The sequence below is a fragment of the Aaosphaeria arxii genome (assembly GCF_010015735.1).
Source record: "Aaosphaeria arxii CBS 175.79 unplaced genomic scaffold BU24scaffold_4, whole genome shotgun sequence".
Classification (NCBI taxonomy): Eukaryota; Fungi; Ascomycota; class Dothideomycetes; order Pleosporales; genus Aaosphaeria; species Aaosphaeria arxii.
In genome coordinates, this window is record NW_022983477.1 from 2,043,285 (window position 1) to 2,064,126 (window position 20,842).

At 49.3% G+C, this 20,842-nt stretch overlaps 7 protein-coding genes across 7 annotated transcripts; 4 read left to right on the forward strand and 3 right to left on the reverse strand.

Annotated features, from left to right (window-relative positions):
• Window positions 1-83: 83 nt before the first annotated feature.
• BU24DRAFT_188880 (MCM-domain-containing protein) lies at window positions 84-3,174 on the forward strand. Its single transcript, XM_033521686.1, has 5 exons — window positions 84-257; window positions 318-565; window positions 619-746; window positions 799-2,716; window positions 2,779-3,174. Exons 1-5 carry the CDS (start codon window positions 209-211, stop codon window positions 2,857-2,859), a joined length of 2,424 nt encoding a protein of 807 aa, XP_033384291.1. The 5' UTR covers window positions 84-208; the 3' UTR covers window positions 2,860-3,174.
• Window position 3,175: 1 nt separating this feature from the next.
• Window positions 3,176-4,244, forward strand: BU24DRAFT_188881 (Shr3 amino acid permease chaperone). Its single transcript, XM_033521687.1, has 2 exons — window positions 3,176-3,542; window positions 3,610-4,244. The coding sequence occupies exons 1-2, from the start codon at window positions 3,500-3,502 to the stop codon at window positions 4,155-4,157; spliced, it is 591 nt and encodes a 196-aa protein (XP_033384292.1). The 5' UTR covers window positions 3,176-3,499; the 3' UTR covers window positions 4,158-4,244.
• A 290-nt stretch (window positions 4,245-4,534) lies between these two features.
• On the reverse strand, window positions 4,535-9,204 carry BU24DRAFT_422269 (fatty acid oxygenase). The gene is made up of 15 exons (XM_033527949.1): window positions 8,643-9,204; window positions 8,538-8,582; window positions 8,433-8,485; window positions 8,306-8,382; window positions 7,658-8,191; window positions 7,566-7,605; window positions 7,119-7,486; window positions 6,859-7,069; window positions 6,648-6,809; window positions 6,546-6,600; window positions 6,219-6,496; window positions 5,995-6,165; window positions 5,510-5,939; window positions 4,908-5,439; window positions 4,535-4,846 (listed from the first exon to the last, which is right to left on the reverse strand). The coding sequence occupies exons 1-15, from the start codon at window positions 9,009-9,011 to the stop codon at window positions 4,716-4,718; spliced, it is 3,456 nt and encodes a 1,151-aa protein (XP_033384293.1). The 5' UTR covers window positions 9,012-9,204; the 3' UTR covers window positions 4,535-4,715.
• A 2,187-nt stretch (window positions 9,205-11,391) lies between these two features.
• On the forward strand, window positions 11,392-13,905 carry BU24DRAFT_369885 (uncharacterized protein). Its single transcript, XM_033524413.1, has 6 exons — window positions 11,392-11,900; window positions 11,947-11,984; window positions 12,040-12,153; window positions 12,206-12,228; window positions 12,278-12,932; window positions 12,984-13,905. The coding sequence occupies exons 1-6, from the start codon at window positions 11,639-11,641 to the stop codon at window positions 13,833-13,835; spliced, it is 1,944 nt and encodes a 647-aa protein (XP_033384294.1). The 5' UTR covers window positions 11,392-11,638; the 3' UTR covers window positions 13,836-13,905.
• Window positions 13,906-14,072: 167 nt separating this feature from the next.
• On the reverse strand, window positions 14,073-16,421 carry BU24DRAFT_441396 (major facilitator superfamily transporter). Its single transcript, XM_033530440.1, has 7 exons — window positions 16,087-16,421; window positions 15,948-16,035; window positions 15,673-15,893; window positions 15,466-15,610; window positions 15,372-15,411; window positions 14,880-15,264; window positions 14,073-14,559 (listed from the first exon to the last, which is right to left on the reverse strand). The coding sequence occupies exons 1-7, from the start codon at window positions 16,266-16,268 to the stop codon at window positions 14,121-14,123; spliced, it is 1,500 nt and encodes a 499-aa protein (XP_033384295.1). The 5' UTR covers window positions 16,269-16,421; the 3' UTR covers window positions 14,073-14,120.
• A 971-nt stretch (window positions 16,422-17,392) lies between these two features.
• Window positions 17,393-18,123, forward strand: BU24DRAFT_422274 (uncharacterized protein). Its single transcript, XM_033527950.1, has 2 exons — window positions 17,393-17,715; window positions 17,777-18,123. The coding sequence occupies exons 1-2, from the start codon at window positions 17,531-17,533 to the stop codon at window positions 18,069-18,071; spliced, it is 480 nt and encodes a 159-aa protein (XP_033384296.1). The 5' UTR covers window positions 17,393-17,530; the 3' UTR covers window positions 18,072-18,123.
• A 210-nt stretch (window positions 18,124-18,333) lies between these two features.
• BU24DRAFT_462174 (C2 domain-containing protein) lies at window positions 18,334-20,219 on the reverse strand (the record flags this gene model as incomplete). Its single annotated transcript, XM_033531969.1, has 2 exons — window positions 18,334-19,360; window positions 19,411-20,219. The coding sequence occupies 2 exons, from the start codon at window positions 20,217-20,219 to the stop codon at window positions 18,334-18,336; spliced, it is 1,836 nt and encodes a 611-aa protein (XP_033384297.1).
• Window positions 20,220-20,842: the final 623 nt, after the last annotated feature.

Here is a 20,842-nt window from a genome sequence, read left to right on the forward strand (position 1 = left end):
AAATCCGCCCAGGCCCTTTCCCGAAAGCGGTCCCGATCGGCAGAAAACGCGACGACCCCTGGACGCGTCCGCGACGTGCACCCACCAGCCCCATTTCTTCAATAGTGCTGTCGCATCGTTCCCCGCCGCCATTGCACATTATATCTCCTCCTGCGCATATCCTCTGTAACGCTTGTCATACTTCTAGTTTGCGCGTGCATCAGGAATCATGGCGCTTCCAACCTGGGGCAGTCCTGTCAACTACGAGGAGCAAGAAGGTTTGTGTACATCAACGTCAATAATGGATCAAGACCACAGCTGACAAGATTAACGCACAGCTGCCTTTGTGGATTTCCTCAAGAATTACAAATCGTCCTCGACCGAAGCTGCAGAGCAGCTGGAGAGTTTGAACATCAATGCCGATGGAGATAGCGACGAGTATGACATGGTAGATGACTCGGACGACCCTGCAGCGAACGCTCAGCAGCGCAATCGTCACGGCAAAGCCAAATACATGCAAATGTTGCAAGACGTTTCAGATAGGATACGGCCGGAGATAATCATTGACTTGAACGATCTCGAAGAGGTGAGTGAGGAACACATTGGAGCACACCGGCGCGGAAGCTAATCTATCAAAAGTATGAGAACGGAATGGAGGAAGGCTCATTGAAGCTCATAGAATCCATTGAACGCAATGCGCATCATTATCTCGAGATTTTCTCAAGGGCAGTAGACAAGGTGCTTCCTGAGCCCGTAAGAGAACCGAAGTAGGAATCACTATCGAATCGGCTCGCATTCAACCAAGACTAACTTCCATAGCTTCAAAGATGATGTTCTGGATATCATCATGACCCAACGCTCTAAGCGTAACGAAAGGATGCAAGAGATGCAGGGCGCTGATGATGGCGCACCTTTAGCTCCGGAGTCTATTTTCCCTGCAGAACTTACTCGAAGATACACCCTCAACTTCAAACCTAGGATACCTTCAGGCGCGAGCAGCCAGCGGAGTACGAAGGCCTTGGCTGTGCGAAACGTGCGAGGCGAGCATCTCGGCCACCTTATCACCGTGCGTGGTATTTCCACAAGGGTATCAGATGTTAAGCCTTCGGTGCAAGTCAATGCCTACTCTTGCGATCGCTGCGGATCCGAAATTTTCCAACCGGTCAACACAAAACAATTCACCCCCATGGTTGAATGTCCGTCAGAGGAATGCAAGAAGAACAACACCAAGGGCCAACTATTCCTGTCTACGCGCGCTTCAAAATTCCTACCTTTCCAAGAGGTGAAGATCCAGGAAATGGCCGACCAGGTACCCGTCGGTCACATCCCAAGACAGCTAACCATTCACTGCCATGGTGCTCTCGTGCGCCAGATAAACCCTGGAGATGTCATCGATGTTGCTGGAATTTTCCTCCCCACGCCCTACACTGGATTCAAGGCTATCCGAGCGGGTCTTCTTACCGACACTTACCTTGAGGCACAGCACGTTATACAACACAAGAAAGCCTACGATGATATTGTGCTTGCTCAACCGACATTAAAGCGGATGAACGACTTAGAGCGTACAGGCCAACTGTATGAATATTTGTCCCGGTCCATTGCTCCCGAGATTTTCGGTCACGTTGATGTGAAGAAGGCTCTTCTCCTGCAGCTCATTGGAGGTGTCACCAAGGAGGTGGGTGATGGAATGCGAATCCGTGGTGACATCAACGTGTGCTTGATGGGCGACCCTGGTGTGGCTAAATCTCAACTTCTCAAATACATCACCAAAGTCGCTCCCCGAGGTGTCTATACTACTGGTCGAGGAAGCAGTGGCGTCGGTCTCACTGCAGCCGTTATGCGGGACCCTGTCACTGATGAGATGGTTCTTGAAGGAGGCGCGCTCGTTTTGGCCGACAATGGCATGTGCTGTATCGATGAATTCGACAAAATGGACGACAGCGACCGGACGGCCATTCACGAAGTCATGGAGCAGCAGACCATCTCGATCAGTAAAGCCGGAATTACAACGACACTGAACGCTCGTACATCCATCCTCGCAGCCGCTAATCCGTTATATGGACGCTACAACCCCCGCATCTCTCCTGTGGAGAACATCAACCTTCCTGCAGCATTGCTTTCCCGTTTTGACGTGCTTTTCCTTATTCTTGATACCCCTTCACGCGACTCAGACGAGGAGCTTGCTCGCCACGTAACACATGTCCATATGCATAATGCCCATCCGGAATCATCCGAGGGAGTCGTTTTCTCACCTGCTGAAGTACGACAATGGGTAGCCCGAGCCCGTTCATTCAGGCCAGTCGTACCCAAAGAAGTGTCGGATTACATGGTCGGCGCGTATGTGCGCATGCGACAGCAACAAAAGCGCGATGAGGGTACCAAGAAGGCCTTTACCCATACGTCGACCCGTACCCTACTTGGCGTTCTCCGTCTATCACAGGCTTTGGCACGCCTTCGATTCGCCAGCGAGGTCATTTCCGAAGATGTTGACGAGGCATTACGCCTTGTAGAGGTCAGCAAAGCCAGTCTGTACACCGACGAAAACCGCAGGGATGATCACACCCCGAGCAGCAAAATCTACCATCTCATCAAGACAATGGAGGCAAGCGGTGCTGCCGCTGTTGGTGACGGTAGCCGCGGCGAACTTGACCTCCGCAGGGTACGCGAGAGAGTGCTCGCCAAAGGTTTCACCGCGGATCAGTTCGAGCAGGCAATTGACGAGTACTCCGCACTGGACGTAAGTTCACAGAACGCTTTTTTGGTATTCCAAAGAGTCAATATACTAACATCATATCATAGGTTTGGCAAACGACTGGAGAAGGCACTAGACTTGTTTTCATTGAAGCTGGTCTTGATGACATGGACGATGATGACTTTTAAGATATGCAATAGTATGTATAAAGGGCCGGGAGTTGTGGTGTGGTGAGCTTAAGTCATGGCGTTTCTAGAACCTGGATATCAGGTGCGTGACTACATTATGTTTGGCAGTGAGTAGGGCGAGGTTCACTCTCCAAGGCGATGCCACGTTAAACTCTGAAATCAATATTCAAAACCTGTCTGTCCATAGCAATCGGTGCGATTGAACTTGTTTTGCTCTATATCTGGAGCGCAAACTGTTAGATACAAACGGGAGGTGGTTATCTCATGCCAAGAAACCAGTGCCAGGCGGGGATACTCTTCCCATACGCTTCCGCTTGCATCATTGTGCGTTCCCAGCTACAACTCGCCCTGCATAGTAGCAATCAATGAAAATATTCATTCCTATATTCTCAAAATTCCTTCTACAGCTTCAGACGCCATCAACCACTGTATTTTATCGGACGTTGCGCCAACATTTTAGCTCCTAGTGACCTTCCCCAAGCGGCCTAAATCATCTCGCGTGCAATCTGGGGTCGATAAACCGTCAGCTCCACCTGCACGATATTCCAGCTCGTCCTGAGGCCACTTCCTCTTCATCTCTGAAGCCTGTACTCCGTACCTACTCTCGAAGTCATTCCAGTCTCCCATAACTACCGCAAATATGGGTAAAGCAAACTCTTTTGCCAATTTCCTTATCATCGGACGTAAGCTCCTCCCACCAAACTGCCCCCCACTGCCCCGAAGGCTGTAGCTGACGTACTGTTCTCGTAGCGACCTGTTTCTTCCTAGGTATCCTCTTCTCCTCGTTCCCTTACGATTACAATGTCCTCTGGACGACGCCTCCCGAGGGTCGCGATGCCTACTTCAACATCCTGGAAGACCACATCAAGTTCCTGTACGCCTCACCACCCATCATCTCACGCATTCTGCACATTGCGATCGCCACCGGCTTCGCCGGCTTCTTCGTGAAGCTCTATCGCGCAACGGAGGCAAACTACCTCTTCGACGGCGCGTCTCTCGCTCTCTACTTCGCCGGCATCCTCGTCTACATTACGAACATCGTCAAGGGATTCCGCGTCGTGACGGCTGGCATCTACGGAAGCATCCCCGAGGAGGGCCTCCAGCCTGAAGATTACATCAGCAGGGAGGATACCTTGAGGGTCTTCGCTGCGAGCAACACCATCTTGGCTTTGGTGTTAGTGGGTGTGCTGGTGTTGCAGGCCGGTCATTGGTATGCAGTAAGGAAGGAGGAGGCTGAGATCGCAGCTATGGATAAGGAGGCTGAGGAGAAGAAGAAGTCTGGAAAGAAGAAGCAGTAAATGGATTGCTTTCTTTCTCCCTTTCCTCAATCTACTACTTCTTCACGATGGATGGGTGGGATTATGGGGGTACATAGATGAATATGTCGAGATTCTGTAGGTTCGTTTGGTTTACGTGGGAAAAGCAAATGCGCATGTAAGAATATCGGATTAGTATGGGCCTAAGATGGGGCTTTATATTCCCTGGGTGAGGATACAGAAGCGAGATGTTCTGATGGGTTCGCACGAATGGGGTTGTTGGCTATGGAATGCGGCGCTGCATTGTTGTAGTGACGTTTCGCTCAACAAATTTACCATTTTCCTACACAGTACAAGCTCAGTCACGCAATGCGAGGGGACGATAAGACATGCGAATGATGAATAAGATGTCTGACTTAGCATAATTTCCGTGGAAAACAGTGAGACATCACCGGGAAAATGATCAATTCAAAACTCCAAACCCCAAGTATACCGAAGACATGCCAGCATCAGATATCGCCCTCACATTACACGACAATATTCGAAGAAGACAATTTTCCTTGATCGCGGCAAAGCAACACAAACATCTCCTCAGCCTGTCTACTTCGATGAACCGTTCGTAGCACCATTAGTCCTTCCATTTGTGGCGCCATTCGTTCTACCATTTGATTTCTGTCCCTTCGGCAGCACTGGAATAGGTGGCAGCTCTCCGTCCCAATTGACTTGCATGCCTGTTCGCAATATTAGTGCCTGTCTATCTCTGTTGTAACCTTTATGTCGGAATCAACTTACTTAGCGGGAAAGGGAAATAGCTTCCCCAGTCCTCCTTCATGTACACGACAAACCCACCGGGCCTGGGCACCTTCTTCAACTCTCCCTTCGGGCCAGGGGCTCTCCTCAAATTCTTTAACTTGAACACCGTCTTGAACATGGTCGTCAATGCGACACGGCTAGCATTCTCGCCCAAGCAGCTATGAGGCCCGATTCCATAATGGATGTAGCTCTCGAGGGGCCGGTCTGTCCGGACGGTCTCGGGATCGGGAAACAGTGAGGGATCACGGTTTGCCCCGACGAAGCTGCAGAAAATCTTGTCTCCGGGGTTGACGTTGATTGTCTTGTCACCATCTTGAATGGTCGTCGAGGTCTTAGATGAGGGAGAGTACTCCCGGTATGATCCAAATGTACCTGCTAGGCGAATACCCTCCATCAGGTAATGTTGAATAGTATCGTCAGCCTCGGGAGTGTTGAGCAGAGCTAGACGGTGCAGCTCCTCACGATGAGGCTTATTCTTGGGCTCAAGGTAGAAATCGAGTGCTTGGGTAAACTGTTGTTGCATACGTTAGCCTGCACTTTATCTCGAGAACATACCGACTTGAGGAAAGGGTTTTACGCACCACTTGAGCTTGATTTGGAACCATCGCACACGCAGTAGGGAGCATTTGACTCCAAGCGACCTCTTCGGCATTCAACCCGCTCTCGAGAAGCCTCTTGATCATGTGGACGCCGTAATCCTTGAGGTAATCCCTCTCTCCTCCGACACGTGCGTCCATGAACTGATCCCATTTCGCTGCGAGGACACCAGTCGATTTGACTGTCTTGACACTCGCTTCAACGAGCTTTCCGAGAGAAGTAGAAATAGCTCGTGCTGCGATATGGAGCGGGAATGACTTGACGGCATCGAAATCGAAGAAGATGCATATGAAGATGACGGCAATGGCCATATAGAGCTCATGCTCGCTGAATATTCCTTGTGGCCATTCTGCAGTCTTCAATGGGAGCGAGAAGATATTGGAAGCAAAATGAACATGGGCAAGATTTCCAACGCTGTCGAAGTCAGTTCTAGTTCTAGAGCCTTTGTATGGTTGGTAGGTATGCTTACTCTCGGGTGATATCGACGTGGTTGATTCCCGCTATGCTAAATGACTTCTCGTGGAGAAGACGAAGAGTTATGTATTCGTAGAACTCTTTGACGGCCTTCTCCCAGTTGTCTCTGTACAGCGACTTTGCCATGACCTGCCGCTGATTCGTATGTAGAGATTCGTCACCAGACCTATTGGTGGATTAATACACTTAGACGGTTGATCGTTTTTAAATACTACTCACAGCATAAAGTTCCATCCCGGTCTACCGAAAAGTTCCGCGGTGGTCGCGCCCCATGTGACTTTGAAGAGATCCTGCTGATCAAGGAGAGTCTTTGCGCCCAGATAGGTTGTCAGATTGATTCTGGGCTTGATGAGAGACGGGCGATCGTAAGAATAATGCTTTTCGCGCCCGAGACTCTTCATGATCTTTTGATTCTCTGACGGAATTGTCATGGGGTAATGCGCATAGATGGAATTTGTCTTGAAGTGTTGCGGGAATGCCCTCAAAAAGAGCTTGTACTATTGTCTAATGTCAGTCTACAATCTTCGTGTTATAGAGCAAACTTACGAAGACACATCCTTGCTCAACATTGAGGTCATATTGAACCTCGTTGAATCCCCAACTATAGGATGTCAGCACAATTATCTACCGCAGTCACATTTCTTTTACTTTGTGAGGTTCTTTGCATGATAATCGATGGTATAGAACCTATCGCCACGTACTAGGACAACGGCATCGGACAAGATAGCTCGAGATATGGTAAAAGTTGGCGCGATACCAACACCAGGGACCATAGGGACCTTGGCTTCTTCGGCAACAATGCCAGGATACCTAGACGACTGTTAGCTTTCCGCAACGCTTCGTGAATTCTATGTCTCACATTTCGACGAAGTCGGGGTGGCCATAGAGATGTTTCAAATTATCTGCAACTGCTGGGTCCGAGTTGATGCTCTCAAAGGTCTCGTGAGGTTTGAGGTTGAAGAATTTGCGGAACTCGTTCAATGTTGCAAGGCCCCATTTGCGGGCTTGTTGCATGCCCAATATCTCAACAGCACGGAGAGCTTTCGGTACATTATTGGCACCGAACGAACCTAGGCAATTGGTTAGATTCGCCGTCGGACTGGGAATAAGTATCCTCACCTGCACAATCCTCGATACTGTCCGCGAGAATTTTGACCAAGTCATCATCGCTGAACTTGCCATCAGCTCCGCGCTCAAGCTTTGCAAATGGGCGTTTCTGGGGGTCTTCGTCGAGATCAGCGGCCCATTTTCCGAGACCCATCAGCAGCTCGTGCATTCCAACTTCTTCAGCCGATTTCCCAAACATCTCCCTGTACATGTTCTCGGTCCATTCTTCGTCGCGTAGACTGGTGGCCGAATGCCAACGGTAGACAAGATTGAATTCGGCTGCGACTTGGTTGCCAATGCCACGAGGTGTTCCATCCTTTCCGAATTGTTTCTCCATATCGACGCGAGGGTCAAGTGTCCAGGTAGTGTTGCTTCGATTCCTGGAGTGAATAGAGAGGTTAGCTTATCTTACATGCACGTACAAATATCAATACATCAGCGTAGAATCAGTGTACTTACAAGTTGACAATAGTTCGAAGGTAGTCCAGGAGCGTGATGTCTATGGAACACCTTAGTAAATCATAGGGCAATCAAGCAGCGACTATACTGACTCATATATAATCCACACGTAATGAGACGTCCAGTCTGGAACAAATCATTATCATACTTTGCCCAGGCTTTCCCAGCAGCTTCTTCGCTAAGGCCCTCTCGTGGCTTGTTGAAGCGGCCATTCTCGTTGATCATGGCGAGCTGTTCAACAACGTAATTGTGGAATCTGTTAAACATGATGAGAAGAACGCCACATCCTGGAGGAAAGCCAAGCATTCGATGCTCGGAAAAACAATCGGCTTTGAGCTTTCCGTCCTTGAAAGTCCTTATTTGGTTTTGATCGTTCTGATTGTCACCATATAAGGGCGACAAGTCCAGATAAGACGAAGTTTGGGAGTTCGAGAAGTCGCGGTGATCTGTTTGGAAAAGATCATGAATGATGAGCGATGCCCAGTAGAAGAGAATACTAGAGACATTATTGGGGTGTTTCGTGAAAGTATTCCGAGCAAAGATGCCGTCAAATATCAAGCCCGGGTCTGGGAGAGCACCTGGCTGGACCGTCTTTGGCTGTACAGAGCGCGCGTATGGCGTGTTCGCTGATAAAGTTTAGCAATCTCGAACTTAATACTTTGTAAGTAGCTTCGACGAGCTGTCATTTCGCTTTTGTAGCAAGAGACAGATCGCAAAGCTTAAAGGAAAGAATTCATTACCTTTGCCAAGATGCGGGGACATGATATTATTGTAGGAACCATCTGCTTGACGATAGGTGAATTGATCCCCCAAGTACCTAAAGCATTATCAGTCCTAGAATAGATAAAATTCTGAACACCAACTTACGAAAGCGGCGGATGCTGGAGCGAACTCCATAACTCGTCGATAAAGGCATTTGTCTGAACTGAGATAAGTTACAGTAGCTTTATATCGGGTACTATTAGATATTACCAGATCTACACGGTTCTTTGACCTCTCTGGAAGACCGCTCACAAGCTATACGAACGGATAATTAGTATTCAGAGACCTACGGGTGGCCATGGGATCGGTTCGCACCTGGATCACTCGCTCCATGATGTACGTTTTGTCATCCACAAACTGGCCGCCAGCTTTATTCGCAATCACTTCTCTCAGGGTCTTGAGGTCTTTGAACCCCATCTTCTTCAGATCTGCCATCCAACCAGATGGCTCTTCTTTGGTAACATATGACCCATCTCCTGTTTGGCTTGGGAGCGGTCGCTGAGACGCGTGAAGAACCTGGGCAAATTTGTCAAATGCAGATTTCACGTTCTGCTGTTCAGAATCATGGTCTACATGATCCGACTCGGTCTCTGGGATTGTTTCATTGGCCCGACTCGTGCCATTGACCTCTGATTTCTCCTTCTTTCGATCTTTCCGAAAGGTGGTGGACAGTTTACGAAGCATAGTGTGCAGAATTTTGGCAAATAGAGTAAGAGAGAGAAACAGTAACGTAAGGGAAGCTAGAGAAGACCACGGAGGAAATGAGGAGTGTTTAGTGAAAGAGAATAAATTGATTAAGCTCTCTCTAAACGACAACCACATCATTCGTAGCTCTTTAGGTAGATCCAATTCAATAGAAGCGAATGCCATGGCATGCCCCACAACAAAGCGGTAAATAGTCGAACTACATCATCCCCCAGCTCTCAAGCACCGAATACAGGTGTAACTGCCAATGAAGCACGATGCAAATGGCCTGTGAGTGTGGTGGAGACATTGTCGATCTCATTGGCTGTGGCTGACTGAATGTGATGAACACAACTCAACAACGATAAGATGACCGGTTCATGATTCACTGCATCCTATTACCTGGTGGGGGGAGGGTGTGTGAACGCTTGCATGCCAAACCATTGCAATTGGACTGGATGCTGCAGCTCCAAGCCCACTCGTACACACCAGCCCGTGTCCTGAGTAACCTGAGAAAGTCAAACGGTATCCGCAGCCTCATCAGATTGGAGTAATCAGAAATGAATGGATGGCTGGCGCAACAAACCCCAAGAGCAACCCTAGCTATTGTTTTTTCTTGGGTGGGGTTGGAACCACTGCGGCCACAAATTGTACGCAAGCTCAGCTCATTCGTCAATCTCAACTTTGGTGAGAGTGCATGCACAAAGTACGTTGTGGAATTATGAAGCATGAATATGGCGATTGAGACTAAACTCACAGTAGTTGTTCAACCCGGCTAGGGTAACTTAAGACGAGTAATGCAACTGAGAATGCACGCTCCACTCCTTTCATCAAAGCAATCAGCTGCGGTGCTCGTTCGGGCAGAAGAAACACCACGATCGACGTATGCGGCTGGCCACTGCAGTACCGGAGCTGAAAAATGACAGCGGATATGTACCACTCGATGGAGATTGGCTCGGAGCAATGGTGAGCAGCACCATTTCATGCAGCTCGTTACCAAAAACGAATCACTGAGTCTAACGAAATCCCCTACCGTACATTGTACATGCACGATGCGGAAGGTGTATTGCTGGAGTCGGCGACTCCACAGATCTGGGACTTGCACAATAGAAAGGGAAACGATCTTCACGCCGAGGGTTAGCGTGTGCAAACCAACGAAAGGAGACTTTCAAATCGTACAACATTGGGAATCAGACATGAGTGGATACTCAGGCTCCCCGTGCAATGATGGGTTCAGGACAATTATTAAGTGGGGATCATGAGGGAAAGAGGGGAAGATGCATGAAGGCGCAGGATGGCGTTCATGATGGCACAACAACGAATAAAGCAATCTGGAGATTGGAAAACCGAATAAAGTAGTTCCCGTGCGGGCCGAGAGCTTGGGCCATTATGGTCTCGATTGGGCTTGAGCTGATGGATGCACGGATTGTATTCGTAGGTGGAGGTGGAATATCAACTGAATGCTCTCATGCATATTGTGGTTTCTTGATGGCCACTGCTCCGGCTTTCCAGCTCCAGCTCCAATCCTTGTGTACATCGTGCTTCGTGCTACCCACGTCCAGGTAATTGATTGCATCCACAGTAGATCGGTCTGACAGCAATGGTCTGTTCGTACTCTAGGCTTTTCCCGGTCTCACATGCCAACGACCTATCGTTCGTCTGTCAAAGTCCCCTACTTTTCATTTCGGAAATCATCGGTGGTGACTCTCTCGTGTCGATCTGCACCACAAGCCTGTGGGCAAATGAGCTTCAATTTCAACTCTCTCCACGCCTGTATGAACAGTCCTTGATGATGTTCCGGACGAACCCACGAAGGCATTGATACCATAATGATCGATTAGTAATGGGTGGGAATGGGCAATGTATCACGCACCTGGCCGCTTGCGAGTCAGGAATGACTTTAGTTACCATAGATCGTAGAGTCATTGAGAATCTATGGCTACTGCTCTATTGGCAAGCACAGTTCTAAGAACCGCATACTCTGATAGTGCATTGCATCCTGCAACCCAACCTCCCTCAGCTGCTTGCCACATCGGGTAGGTTTGTGATCGGCACACCTATCTGAATAGATGCATACCAGTGGAGTATTGCTGGTTCCTCGATGTGAACCAGCTTCAAGATAGGCCACTGGCGGAACACGATGATCCTTATGTGATTGGTGAAACTTGACATCATCCACATTTATTCACTCTTCTGCTCAGAATAGTGAGATCATGCGACTTAATGGTGCACGATGCTCATGTTGAATCAGCCAATAGTTGGCAAAGAAATACATGATCGGGCATCTCTTCCCGAAAATAGATCTGTAGTGTCTAATGTGAGAAGGAAAGCAATTAGAGGGGTAGATAATTGGTTCCTTTCCACAGGACTAATGTCCGCTTGCGGAAGAAGATACCTTTGGAAGAATCAAACTCACAGGTAACCAACACTAGCATTTCTAGTAAGCCTGCATATCCAAGCAGCCCTTTCCACGCTGTATCAACGAAATCCCCGTGTCCCGTTGGTGTTTCCTTCAATCAATGCTGCATTGCAGCTGCCACTTCTTTTCCATATCGTTATCGAGTCCTTCCACCATTCTTCTCATATTCGACACAGCGGTTCGATAAAACCATCTCGCACAATAAAGCATGGATACTGTGCACGAACAGCCATATCGACCACGAAGGAAGTTCGTTCTTTGCTTCGATGGAACCGGCAATAAGTTTTCCGGCACCGATGCAGACTCCAACATTTTGAAAATCTACCGCATGCTAGATCGAAATGATGACAGCCAATTCCATTACTATCAGCCAGGCATCGGAACTTATGTGGTCGCCAAATCCTTATCGCATACAAGTCGTCTCGATAAGATTAAGTCGTGGTATGCAAAAGCTAAGGATAGTGCGATTGGTATGTACGCAGACAATGGCCATGATCACTGTTAATCTGGAGATAGGTACTTCTTTCGATGCGCATGTTATGGGGGGTTACAGAGTAACAAATAACCAATTTACTAACGGCTAGAACTGGCTATGCTAACTTGGTACAGTTCTTAATGCGCTATTATCTTCCTGGGGACGACATCTATTTCTTCGGATTCTCCAGGGGCGCTTATACTGCCCGATTCCTGGCAGAAATGCTGGATCATGTTGGTCTATTATCCGTAAGATATGTCTTCCCCTTTCCCCTCTGAATTTCATGTTAATCGCCCTCAGGCGGGCAATGAAGAAATGTGCCAGTAAGTAGGTACCGTCCCAGTCGCGAGCGTGGCTTAACAGCAAATCTAGTTTCGCCTGGAAGACCTTTCAGAAATGGCAATGTCGCCAGGAACGCAACGCCAAAGAAAAGAAAGAGAAAAGGCGGCTCCTGGAATTCATGTGTGCTTTTCGAGAAACATTCAGCCGCCCGGTTCGCCCAATTCGCTTCCTTGGGCTCTTTGACACAGTGAACAGTGTTCCGCGATTCGAGAACGCCTGGATGCAACGGAGCAAATTCCCATATACAGCGCGAAGTTCCGCGAGGGTGATCAGACACGCAGTATCTATCGATGAGCGGCGGGCAAAATTTCGTCAAGATCTTATTTCACAGGAAAAGCCCGATCGTCGCTCGAGGTACTATCGACGGCGCCACAGACACCATCATCTAAATGCGATAGGACACCATAACAGTGCAAATGGGGAGGGCGACGTTCCTCGGGGTCGTAAACTCTCCCAGCCTTCAGGAAGGCGCGACACTTTATCAGTGCCTCATGTATACCGCGATCCATCCGAGACCGCAGGTGTGAGATACCGTAGTCCGGGTTTGTCCGAAAGAACTGGAGTCACTTCGGCCTCAAACTCTGTATCAAATCTTTCATTCGACGCCCTGCGACTATACGAAGACTCTGACTCAGATACTGAGGAGCAAGATATACAGGAAGTCTGGTTCGCAGGTTGTCATGCAGTACGTTTTTATAACGTCCCAAAGTGTCTACTTACTGACCGACATACGTAGGACATCGGTGGTGGTTGGCCATTGGCACCTGGTGAAGACGCCGCACTCAGCCATGTACCCCTTGTCTGGATTATTCGCGAGGCGGAGCGAGCTGGCCTTAACTTCGACGAAGACAAATTACGTGCCTTAAATTGCTATCTAGAAGAGCTTGATCCTGGTTTTGACCAAGACCAACGTCGTCCCACGATTCCGGCGGTCCCAATAATCGAAATCGACCCTGCTTCGCCACGGCCTGTGACTGACCGCGATGTTTCTCCACTCGGCCATAATTACGCAGATCCAGACACTGGCATTAACAGAGAAGGTAAATCAGAAGTCAATGGCAGTGGCCAAGACAGGATTACGGATGAACGTACGTTTACCTCGAACTATCACATTCATCTCAACAAGGCTGCGACATGTGGGCGAATACATGATGTTCTCTGTTTTGACAATGGCGTCACTCATGCATCAGTCATATCCTGGAACATCATGGAGTATCTGCCATTCCGCCGCATGGATCTGCAGCCAGACGGTTCTTGGACATCCATAACTTGGCCTCTTCCCAAGGGTGAAGTCCGCGATATACCTGACAACGCTGTCATACATAGTAGTGTGCTCCGACGCATGGAGGCAGACGACAATTATCGTCCCGGTAATCTGATAGTTGGTGGGGGAGGTAGGGGGGTTAGAAAGGCACCCAAGGAGATGGGTATGGGCAAGTGGAAGGTTTACAGGGAGGAAGGAGACCCAGTAGGAGAGTGTTTTGTCAGGAAAGAGAAGCCACGCATTGTGCAAAGAGAGACGGCATCGGGAAAGCCACTGACTGTTGCGCCCAACGGGCCACAGGGAATGTTTCTCGCGGGTAGATGAACTGCAATAGTGAAGGACTTGGCCGTTGCAATATGACCTCGTATTGGTATCAATCATGATGTACTCCGTTAGATGAGAAGACTTCGAGTTTGTTTTTTGAATGTCCTATTATCAATGGAACTGTTCAAGAAATTGAAATGAGATTGCTTTTTGGAGTACGAATGTTTTTTTTTACAGAACCGACGATAACCAACTTTCTCAAATAACCACCGATTCATAGGAACTCAAAAATGTTATCCCTTGTATTGCACCAATTCCAATGCAAAGGCCAAGTAGAACACAGCATTAGATAGTATACCTGAAGAAGCCGGCCTGGTCGCCCCTTCTCCGCTCAGCCTGCATCTCTTGCTTACTCCACGAATTCAAGCGCCCACACTCTGCATCCACGGCATCCCTCCTTGCGTTCTCCCGGATGCACCACCAACGCATGAAGGCGCACAGCACCGTACTCATGGCCAGCAGACCGATGACAATCCCATGTCCGCGACGGAATAACGGTGCATCCCTGGACGTGTAGGTGAACCCCGAAAGCACGCCACCCAAGTTCCCGAAGCCGACCTGCATGGCGATACCGACCGACCGCTTGGTGGATCCACCTATGTTGTTGCCGTTCCAGGCCACGGTCTGGGAGACATTTGGGTAGATGCCCGCGGCCGCGAAAAATGTGCCCAGGTAGCGGAGCTTGGGCTCCGATACGGCTATCAGGATGAGGAAGCCGACGATGCTGTTGGGTGTGGTCAGTTGAGAACTTTCCTTGGAGTAATCACAGATAATGAGACGGATGGGGGAAAGGTGGGGAATGGAGCGTACGGATCATGCTGTGAAACATGTACTGGGCATCGATGTATGTGGCGCCGATGTTGACATCGAATGCAAGACAGTTTGAACTTTGAACAATGACCGGGATATTGGACCCGAGGAACAATTAGAAAAAGCAAAACAAGAAGCAAGGTAATGAAAGACCAAACTGCAGGACATGCATTGGGTGGTCAAGGCTCTGCATGCCAGCAAACTGCACAACATATGGAGGACGGATTGACTTACGCAACGAGATTGGCAGATATCATGTAAACACCCCTCTGGCCATGCTTATCTGCAATCCATCCCGCGGATATGCAGAAAAGGCATGCTACGACATAAGGTGGAACGGTCATGAGCTGTGCCGTCTCGTTCGAATAGCCCAAGTTGCTGATGATCGTAGGCAAGAAGGAGGCGAATGAGTAGAGCGGTGAATAGATACCGATGGTGATGAGCATGTACACCCAAATTTTCCAGTCCAGAACAGCGTCCCGGATATAGCTCAGGGCGAACTCATCGTCGAGGTACGATCGATCTGCTTCTAATCGTCGATCAACCTCCTCGCGCTCGTCTTTTGTGAGAAACTTGGCACTGTCTGGGTAGTCGTGCATCGAGCTATATGCAAAGAGAGCTATATCCAATCATGTTAATAAAAATCATGCCATTTAATGCTGTTCATGTAGCACAGTGGTCTCCACATGCTACAAGAATGAGTAACTCGATCGAGATGTGACTTACCAACGGCAACAGTGATCGCGCCCTCAATAATGAAAATCCACTACGGCAAAGTCAGTAACTGACTGGTAAATGCCGAGGCCTTTGGAATACTTACACTCCAAGCACTAAGCCCGCGCTTACCATCCAGCTCCATGATGCCTCTAGCCAGAAGGCCACCAAAAGCCCCCGCTGCAGTGGCAGCGGAGAAGAACAGAGCCATGCGTAGCCCACATTCGTGACGTCGGTACCACATGGTGATACTGATTATAATATTAGAGACAGCCCGTGACAACTCAGAGCATCAATGCACTCAACGACATACTAAAAAGTGATTCCAGGAAAGAGGCCACCCTCGGCAAGACCCAGAGCAGCTCTAACAGCAAGCAGACCGGCGAAGTCATGGACCAATCCCATCAGGCAGCACATTGCTCCCCAGACGACCATTATACTGGGAATCCAGAGCGATGGAGAGAACCGTTTCATCATGATATTTGATGGGATCTCGGCTAGGACATAGAACGGAAAGAAGATTGCGAGTGCGACCTATGTCTTTGATAAGCAAGCGGCCCATTGAAGTTTCCATCAAGGAGAAATCACATTGAAGTCAAGCCCGTGCATTTTCAGATCTCGTTCGAGACCAGCCAATCGAGCGTTCCCAATGTTCCCACGATCGAGGAAGCTCATGCTGCTAGAGATTAGTCCCGATTAGGCCACTTCTTTGGATCCGATCACTTACAGGTAGAGAAGAGCTAGGAGAGGCAGCAAGGCAAAATCGATCTTGCGTAACAGGCGACGAGTAGCCTTCTCATCGAAGCCTTGGTGTGAAGCAGTGTCGCTCTCGTTTTCTTCACGAGGTAGCTCGCCTGCAGGGCGAGCGAACTCTGTCGCGGATACTTTTGCTTCCGATAGATTCGCCATGTTGTGAAAGAAGAAAGCTCGTCGAACTTGAGTTCTGGTTCGTAGCGTGAAAGAGATGTCAGAAAGAGCCAGATGGAGCTTCAATGCACGATCTTATAGTGAGGGGATATGAGCAAGCCGATCGCACGTGGTTGACTTGAGGGTGGATCGCAGGTGAATCAAGTTGAGTGTAACCGTAGTTAGATAGAACCGCAAGGAGGTGTCTAAGTCGCTGTTCTGCAATGAGATGCTGTTCCAATTGTTCGACTGGCGACAAACGCTCCACAACCGGTAACCATTCAATATGGCAGTGGAATATGTGAACATACAGACGGGTCTGGCCCGTGTTTGACACATTGCTAGAGCTGTAGAGTCACGTCCACAATTTCACACCGCGTTTACCTCTACCACGATCATGATCGTGTATCTGTTTATCAGACCTGTTAGCGGCGAAAGACCTGGTACGTTCAAGGGATATCGAGAGGGGTACAGAATTTGTCTCAGTCTCAGTTCGTACTAGCACGACCATGTCAAGCTACAGACATCTAATATCAATCCCATATTGCAGTAGCTACGTCCAAGTCATTAAATTAAAACACAGGAGTACCAATATTGGCCACGACCGTTCGTCTACCACGCCTCCATACAATTTGACAGACGCCGAGTCCCGATCTCTTCTCGAAGGAGAACCTGCGAATCCTTCGCAGCCTTGTTAAATACCTCGTGTAAGTGGGAACAGTACACGAGGCGTGATACCGTAATTGCTGCCGAACATTCCATGGCGCCCATTCGATACATTCCAGGGTAACTCAGCGGCCCTTTGCCGCGGCTGTCGCGATGTATCAATTCCCGCAGGAATGCAAAAGGCGCACGGGATCCACCTTGCGTTGCCGGGAATCTGTTTTACCCAAAGGCGTTTGTGCCACGCTGTGCAGGCGCGCTGTCAAAAGACATTCAATGGTCGCACGTGTGCGGGAGGGGAAGAAAGGAAGGAGGAGAAGGGCACAACAAGGACCCTGATTTTAGGGTCGATCGCATTCACATCGGCAGTGACCGGATCTCCCCACTTGAGAGCCGATGCCCGCGCGGGGATGACTAGAAGCCCGGCGTGGTAAGAAATAAAGGAATGAGGTCTTGTTGTGATAGACACCAACGTTCTGTTGTTTGGTATTATCCCTAAGAGCAAGCGTCACGCCGTGAGAACGTATCATCTAGCTTGACCAAACTTCTTGGTCATTTATAACTTCGAATTCTGGAAAATATATACGGTGTGCTAGGAGAAAATGCCAACGGTAAATCCCCTCGACACACTCGCCATCAAGAACGTGCTATCGCGCTACTGCGAAGCCCTCGATACCAAGATCTTCGACCTCCTTGACAAGGTATTCGTCCAGGATGTGGCCGCAGATTATCCTTTCAGACAGAACATGAAAGGCGTAGATGCCGTCAGATCGGCTATACAGCAGCGGTACGCCTACAAAGATTGAGATTTCACTTTGAAAGAGCGCGACTAAGAGTTATTTGATTAGTTTGGGGCCTATTCGAACTCAGCATGCTCTGACTACGCAAACGATTGTGTTTGGAGAAGATGGGAAAACCGCGAATTCAGTCACGTATTTCACGGGGTCGCATTTCGGTCAGGGTCCCCACGAGGGCAAGGTTCTGACTGCACATGGGCGATACGTGGACGAACTCGTCTGTGGAGCTGTTAAGGATGGAGACTACGAGGGTGTACCGGGTGCGAGCGGAATCTGGAGGATCAGTAAGAGGACGGTTCTGTTCACTGCTAGGGTTGGAGACGAGACCATTATGGCTGAGTATTAAGATTGGGTATAATTACTCTTTTAACATTACAATAATACTGCGGAAACAAGTCTCACAAAGAGAAAGTATGACGGAACAATAGTAGAGTCAATGTGACCATGAACGAATGAGACAATCCCGAGCGCTGAATGACGATGATGCAAACCGATATAAATGGGAAATCCGCGGGTATCAGGAAAACGTATCGGCATGCTGAAACAAAATCAAAGTACAGGAATAAAGAGAGTATTAGACAAGGAAAGGAGAAGACCATTGCTTGATACTAGCTCGTCTTCTCATTAGAACCTGGTACGGTAGCTTCCGAGGGTTGCGTTTGTTCTGCCGCTTTATTTTGTGTTGTTGCAGCTGCATCATCAGGTTTGGCCGATGGACCTGGCTTGCGCCACGCTTCGTTGTTAGTAGTAGGCCTGAAGTCCCTCAGATGGGCTTTCGCTGCTCCAGCCCTTGCTCCGGCCTCTCGCATAACGTGATGCCGAAGGTGCCTTGGCTTCATTTCACCATCTGCCTCCATCCTATCGAGGTCTTCTTCATCACTGCTGCTCATGGAACTTGACCTAGACATTTGCTTGTAGACAATGTGATCGCCTTCCGTCTTCTTGCGATCTCGTTGCTGCTTCTTCATCTGTGCCATCTTCTCCGCTTCTCCCTGGGAGTCTAGAGTCAAGACGCGCAAGCCAGGGAAATTAGCTTCCATGAACTCCTTGAGTTGCGGGAGCAATTCGCAATTTGGCCGATAGGTTCCAGAATCGTTGTCAATGATCAGTTCATAATAACTTGGATCAGTCTTGGGTTCCTCCTTGGGTGGGCCACCAGATATCTCATCTGGCGGATGCGTTGGATTATTGGCACCTTCTTCAGGTAAACCACGATGGCTGTGCTTCAGTCGTCGAATGAAGAACTCGCCTGAGAAAGCAGTGTAGGCAGCAACGTCACTATGCATGGTGTGCTTTGATAACATGTCGATACCGAACTCTTTGCCGGTTTCTGTAAAACGGAAGAGAGCATCGAGCGTAAGGACATAGGTAAAGATACGACCGCCCTGATCATAATGGCATAGCTCAAGGAACTTCTTGGTGAAGTCTGCGCAGGGCTCCGGGAGGAACTCATACTCGGTTTTCTGATCAAAGTTGTAGACGCGCGCGTGTTGGTGATGCAGGGTTTTGGAAAGAATATAGCCTCGGACACCCTTCGCAGTGAACATGGCCTTGACAAAAGGCTTGAACTCGACATAGCGATGATACATGGCTTCTGGAACAGGGCCTTTGAGCTGCATTTGATTGGCTTGGAAACTGCAAAAGCTTATTAGCGTATGGCATAGTGACGGGAACATGAAGCTTACTTGTATCTCTCTGGCTTCGGCTTGCCCGTTCGTCTGGAGACACCACCCTCGGTAGGCTCTTTCTGGCCCAGTAGGCGTCCGAGCAACGGCGAGTAATGCCTTATCCAGAAAAGAGGTCCATCTGTGTAGGCGCGCGAACCGTTGTCGCCCGGTGTTTTCCCCAAGACCTCGACGCTCACGAACAACGACCCACTCATATGCTCGACCTTGCCAAAGCAAACTGCTATCGCTCGAAGCAAGTATGCGCGTTTGCTTCCCATGCGCTTCTTAATCGGGTATGACTGACCTCGGATAGCGGCCCAGTTCTCACTCAGGTTGGAGACATTGACATGGACATTCCCAAGCCGATCATCGTGATCCGCAGGGTCCTCGTCGTATATGCGACATTTCAGTCTGAATCCAGACGCGGGAACGTTCGCTATTATCCATTCAGTATGCCATTCGGGATCCGTGCTCTGGCGGATGGTCCGCGTTCGCAATTGTAGAGGCGGGTCTTCTTTATGTCTTGTAGGGAGGTCGGTCTTCAGTTCGGCGAGGATAAAGGGATCGGCAGAGAGGGTATTGATGTCTGCGAGGGGGAGGTTCGTGGCGCGGTGGAATGTGATCTTGACCGTGTATCCTGGGGGTTGTTTGAGGAGCGGAGTGTCGTCGAAACCACCCTCTGGACCCTTTTGCGTCTGCGCGGTGTTCGTCTTCTTTGGCGTTTCCGGCGCGTGAGATCGTTCGCTGCTACCCTCTGTCTTATTCGAGGGATCGGTGTGGGTTTCATTGGACAGGTCGTCCTGGGGCTTTTCGTTGTGCTCCGTCATTGCTCACGATTATGGGTGCCGCCCACGCCGCGCGTAAAGAAACTGATATGCTCTGCGCGGTTTCGGTAGAGATGGGCTGAAGGAATAAGCGGGCGGGGAAAGCCTTGTAAAAGTGGCTTTACTGATGTGTGGCTCAAGTATGATGGCGAAGGGATGGTCACTCAGGGACTGGAGGAAACACTCGAGTATTGGGGCGCGCACGCGGGGGGGAGGAAGAAAGTGGCTTGGAAGTGGACGGAGGTTGGCGGCGGTGCGCGGTTGGCGGTAGGACACGAGCAAACGGAATGGACTGTGACCAGTTGCAATAAGCCTGGCCAGACTCAGCAGAGCAAAGCAGAACAAAGCAGGGTAAAAATCGAATTGGGTGAAAAGAGTTGGAAGTCTCGGGAGTCAAGATTCAACAAGCCTTTTCGCCAAGAAGAAACAGTGAGGGAAGAGACCTTTAAAAGTCTTGGAACGGGATGAGAAGATGGACTAATTGGGATATGATGAGACGGGAGGTGATGAGATTAGGGATGGAACAAGGAAATGAGGGCAGCTGAGTGGTGAGCGAACTTGATAATTACCTGATAGTAAGCCAGTAGTTCAGTTGTTAGTTGATGATGCTACAGCTACAGATCGGA

Excerpts from the sequence above, each read along its gene's own strand:
- BU24DRAFT_188880 (XM_033521686.1), top strand. The coding sequence starts at position 209 with ATGGCGCTTCCAACCTGGGGCAGTCCTGTCAACTACGAGGAGCAAGAA. Across the intron at positions 566-618 it reads ACTTGAACGATCTCGAAGAG|TATGAGAACGGAATGGAGGA; the intron begins GTGAGTGAGGAA and ends ATCTATCAAAAG. Across the intron at positions 747-798 it reads GAGCCCGTAAGAGAACCGAA|CTTCAAAGATGATGTTCTGG; the intron begins GTAGGAATCACT and ends TAACTTCCATAG.
- BU24DRAFT_188881 (XM_033521687.1), top strand. The coding sequence starts at position 3,500 with ATGGGTAAAGCAAACTCTTTTGCCAATTTCCTTATCATCGGAC. Across the intron at positions 3,543-3,609 it reads CAATTTCCTTATCATCGGAC|CGACCTGTTTCTTCCTAGGT; the intron begins GTAAGCTCCTCC and ends CTGTTCTCGTAG.
- BU24DRAFT_422269 (XM_033527949.1), bottom strand. The coding sequence starts at position 9,011 with ATGCTTCGTAAACTGTCCACCACCTTTCGGAAAGATCGAAAGAAGGAG. Across the intron at positions 7,487-7,565 it reads CTTCGAACTATTGTCAACTT|GAATCGAAGCAACACTACCT; the intron begins GTAAGTACACTG and ends TATTCACTCCAG. Across the intron at positions 5,440-5,509 it reads TTCCAAATCAAGCTCAAGTG|TTTACCCAAGCACTCGATTT; the intron begins GTGCGTAAAACC and ends ATGCAACAACAG.
- BU24DRAFT_369885 (XM_033524413.1), top strand. The coding sequence starts at position 11,639 with ATGGATACTGTGCACGAACAGCCATATCGACCACGAAGGAAGTTCGTT. Across the intron at positions 12,154-12,205 it reads ATCATGTTGGTCTATTATCC|GCGGGCAATGAAGAAATGTG; the intron begins GTAAGATATGTC and ends AATCGCCCTCAG. Across the intron at positions 12,229-12,277 it reads GGCAATGAAGAAATGTGCCA|TTTCGCCTGGAAGACCTTTC; the intron begins GTAAGTAGGTAC and ends CAGCAAATCTAG.
- BU24DRAFT_441396 (XM_033530440.1), bottom strand. The coding sequence starts at position 16,268 with ATGGCGAATCTATCGGAAGCAAAAGTATCCGCGACAGAGTTCGCTCGC. Across the intron at positions 15,611-15,672 it reads TTTCCTGGAATCACTTTTTA|TATCACCATGTGGTACCGAC; the intron begins GTATGTCGTTGA and ends TATTATAATCAG. Across the intron at positions 15,412-15,465 it reads GCGGGCTTAGTGCTTGGAGT|TGGATTTTCATTATTGAGGG; the intron begins GTAAGTATTCCA and ends ACTTTGCCGTAG.
- BU24DRAFT_422274 (XM_033527950.1), top strand. The coding sequence starts at position 17,531 with ATGCCAACGGTAAATCCCCTCGACACACTCGCCATCAAGAACGTGCTA. Across the intron at positions 17,716-17,776 it reads AGATCGGCTATACAGCAGCG|TTTGGGGCCTATTCGAACTC; the intron begins GTACGCCTACAA and ends TTATTTGATTAG.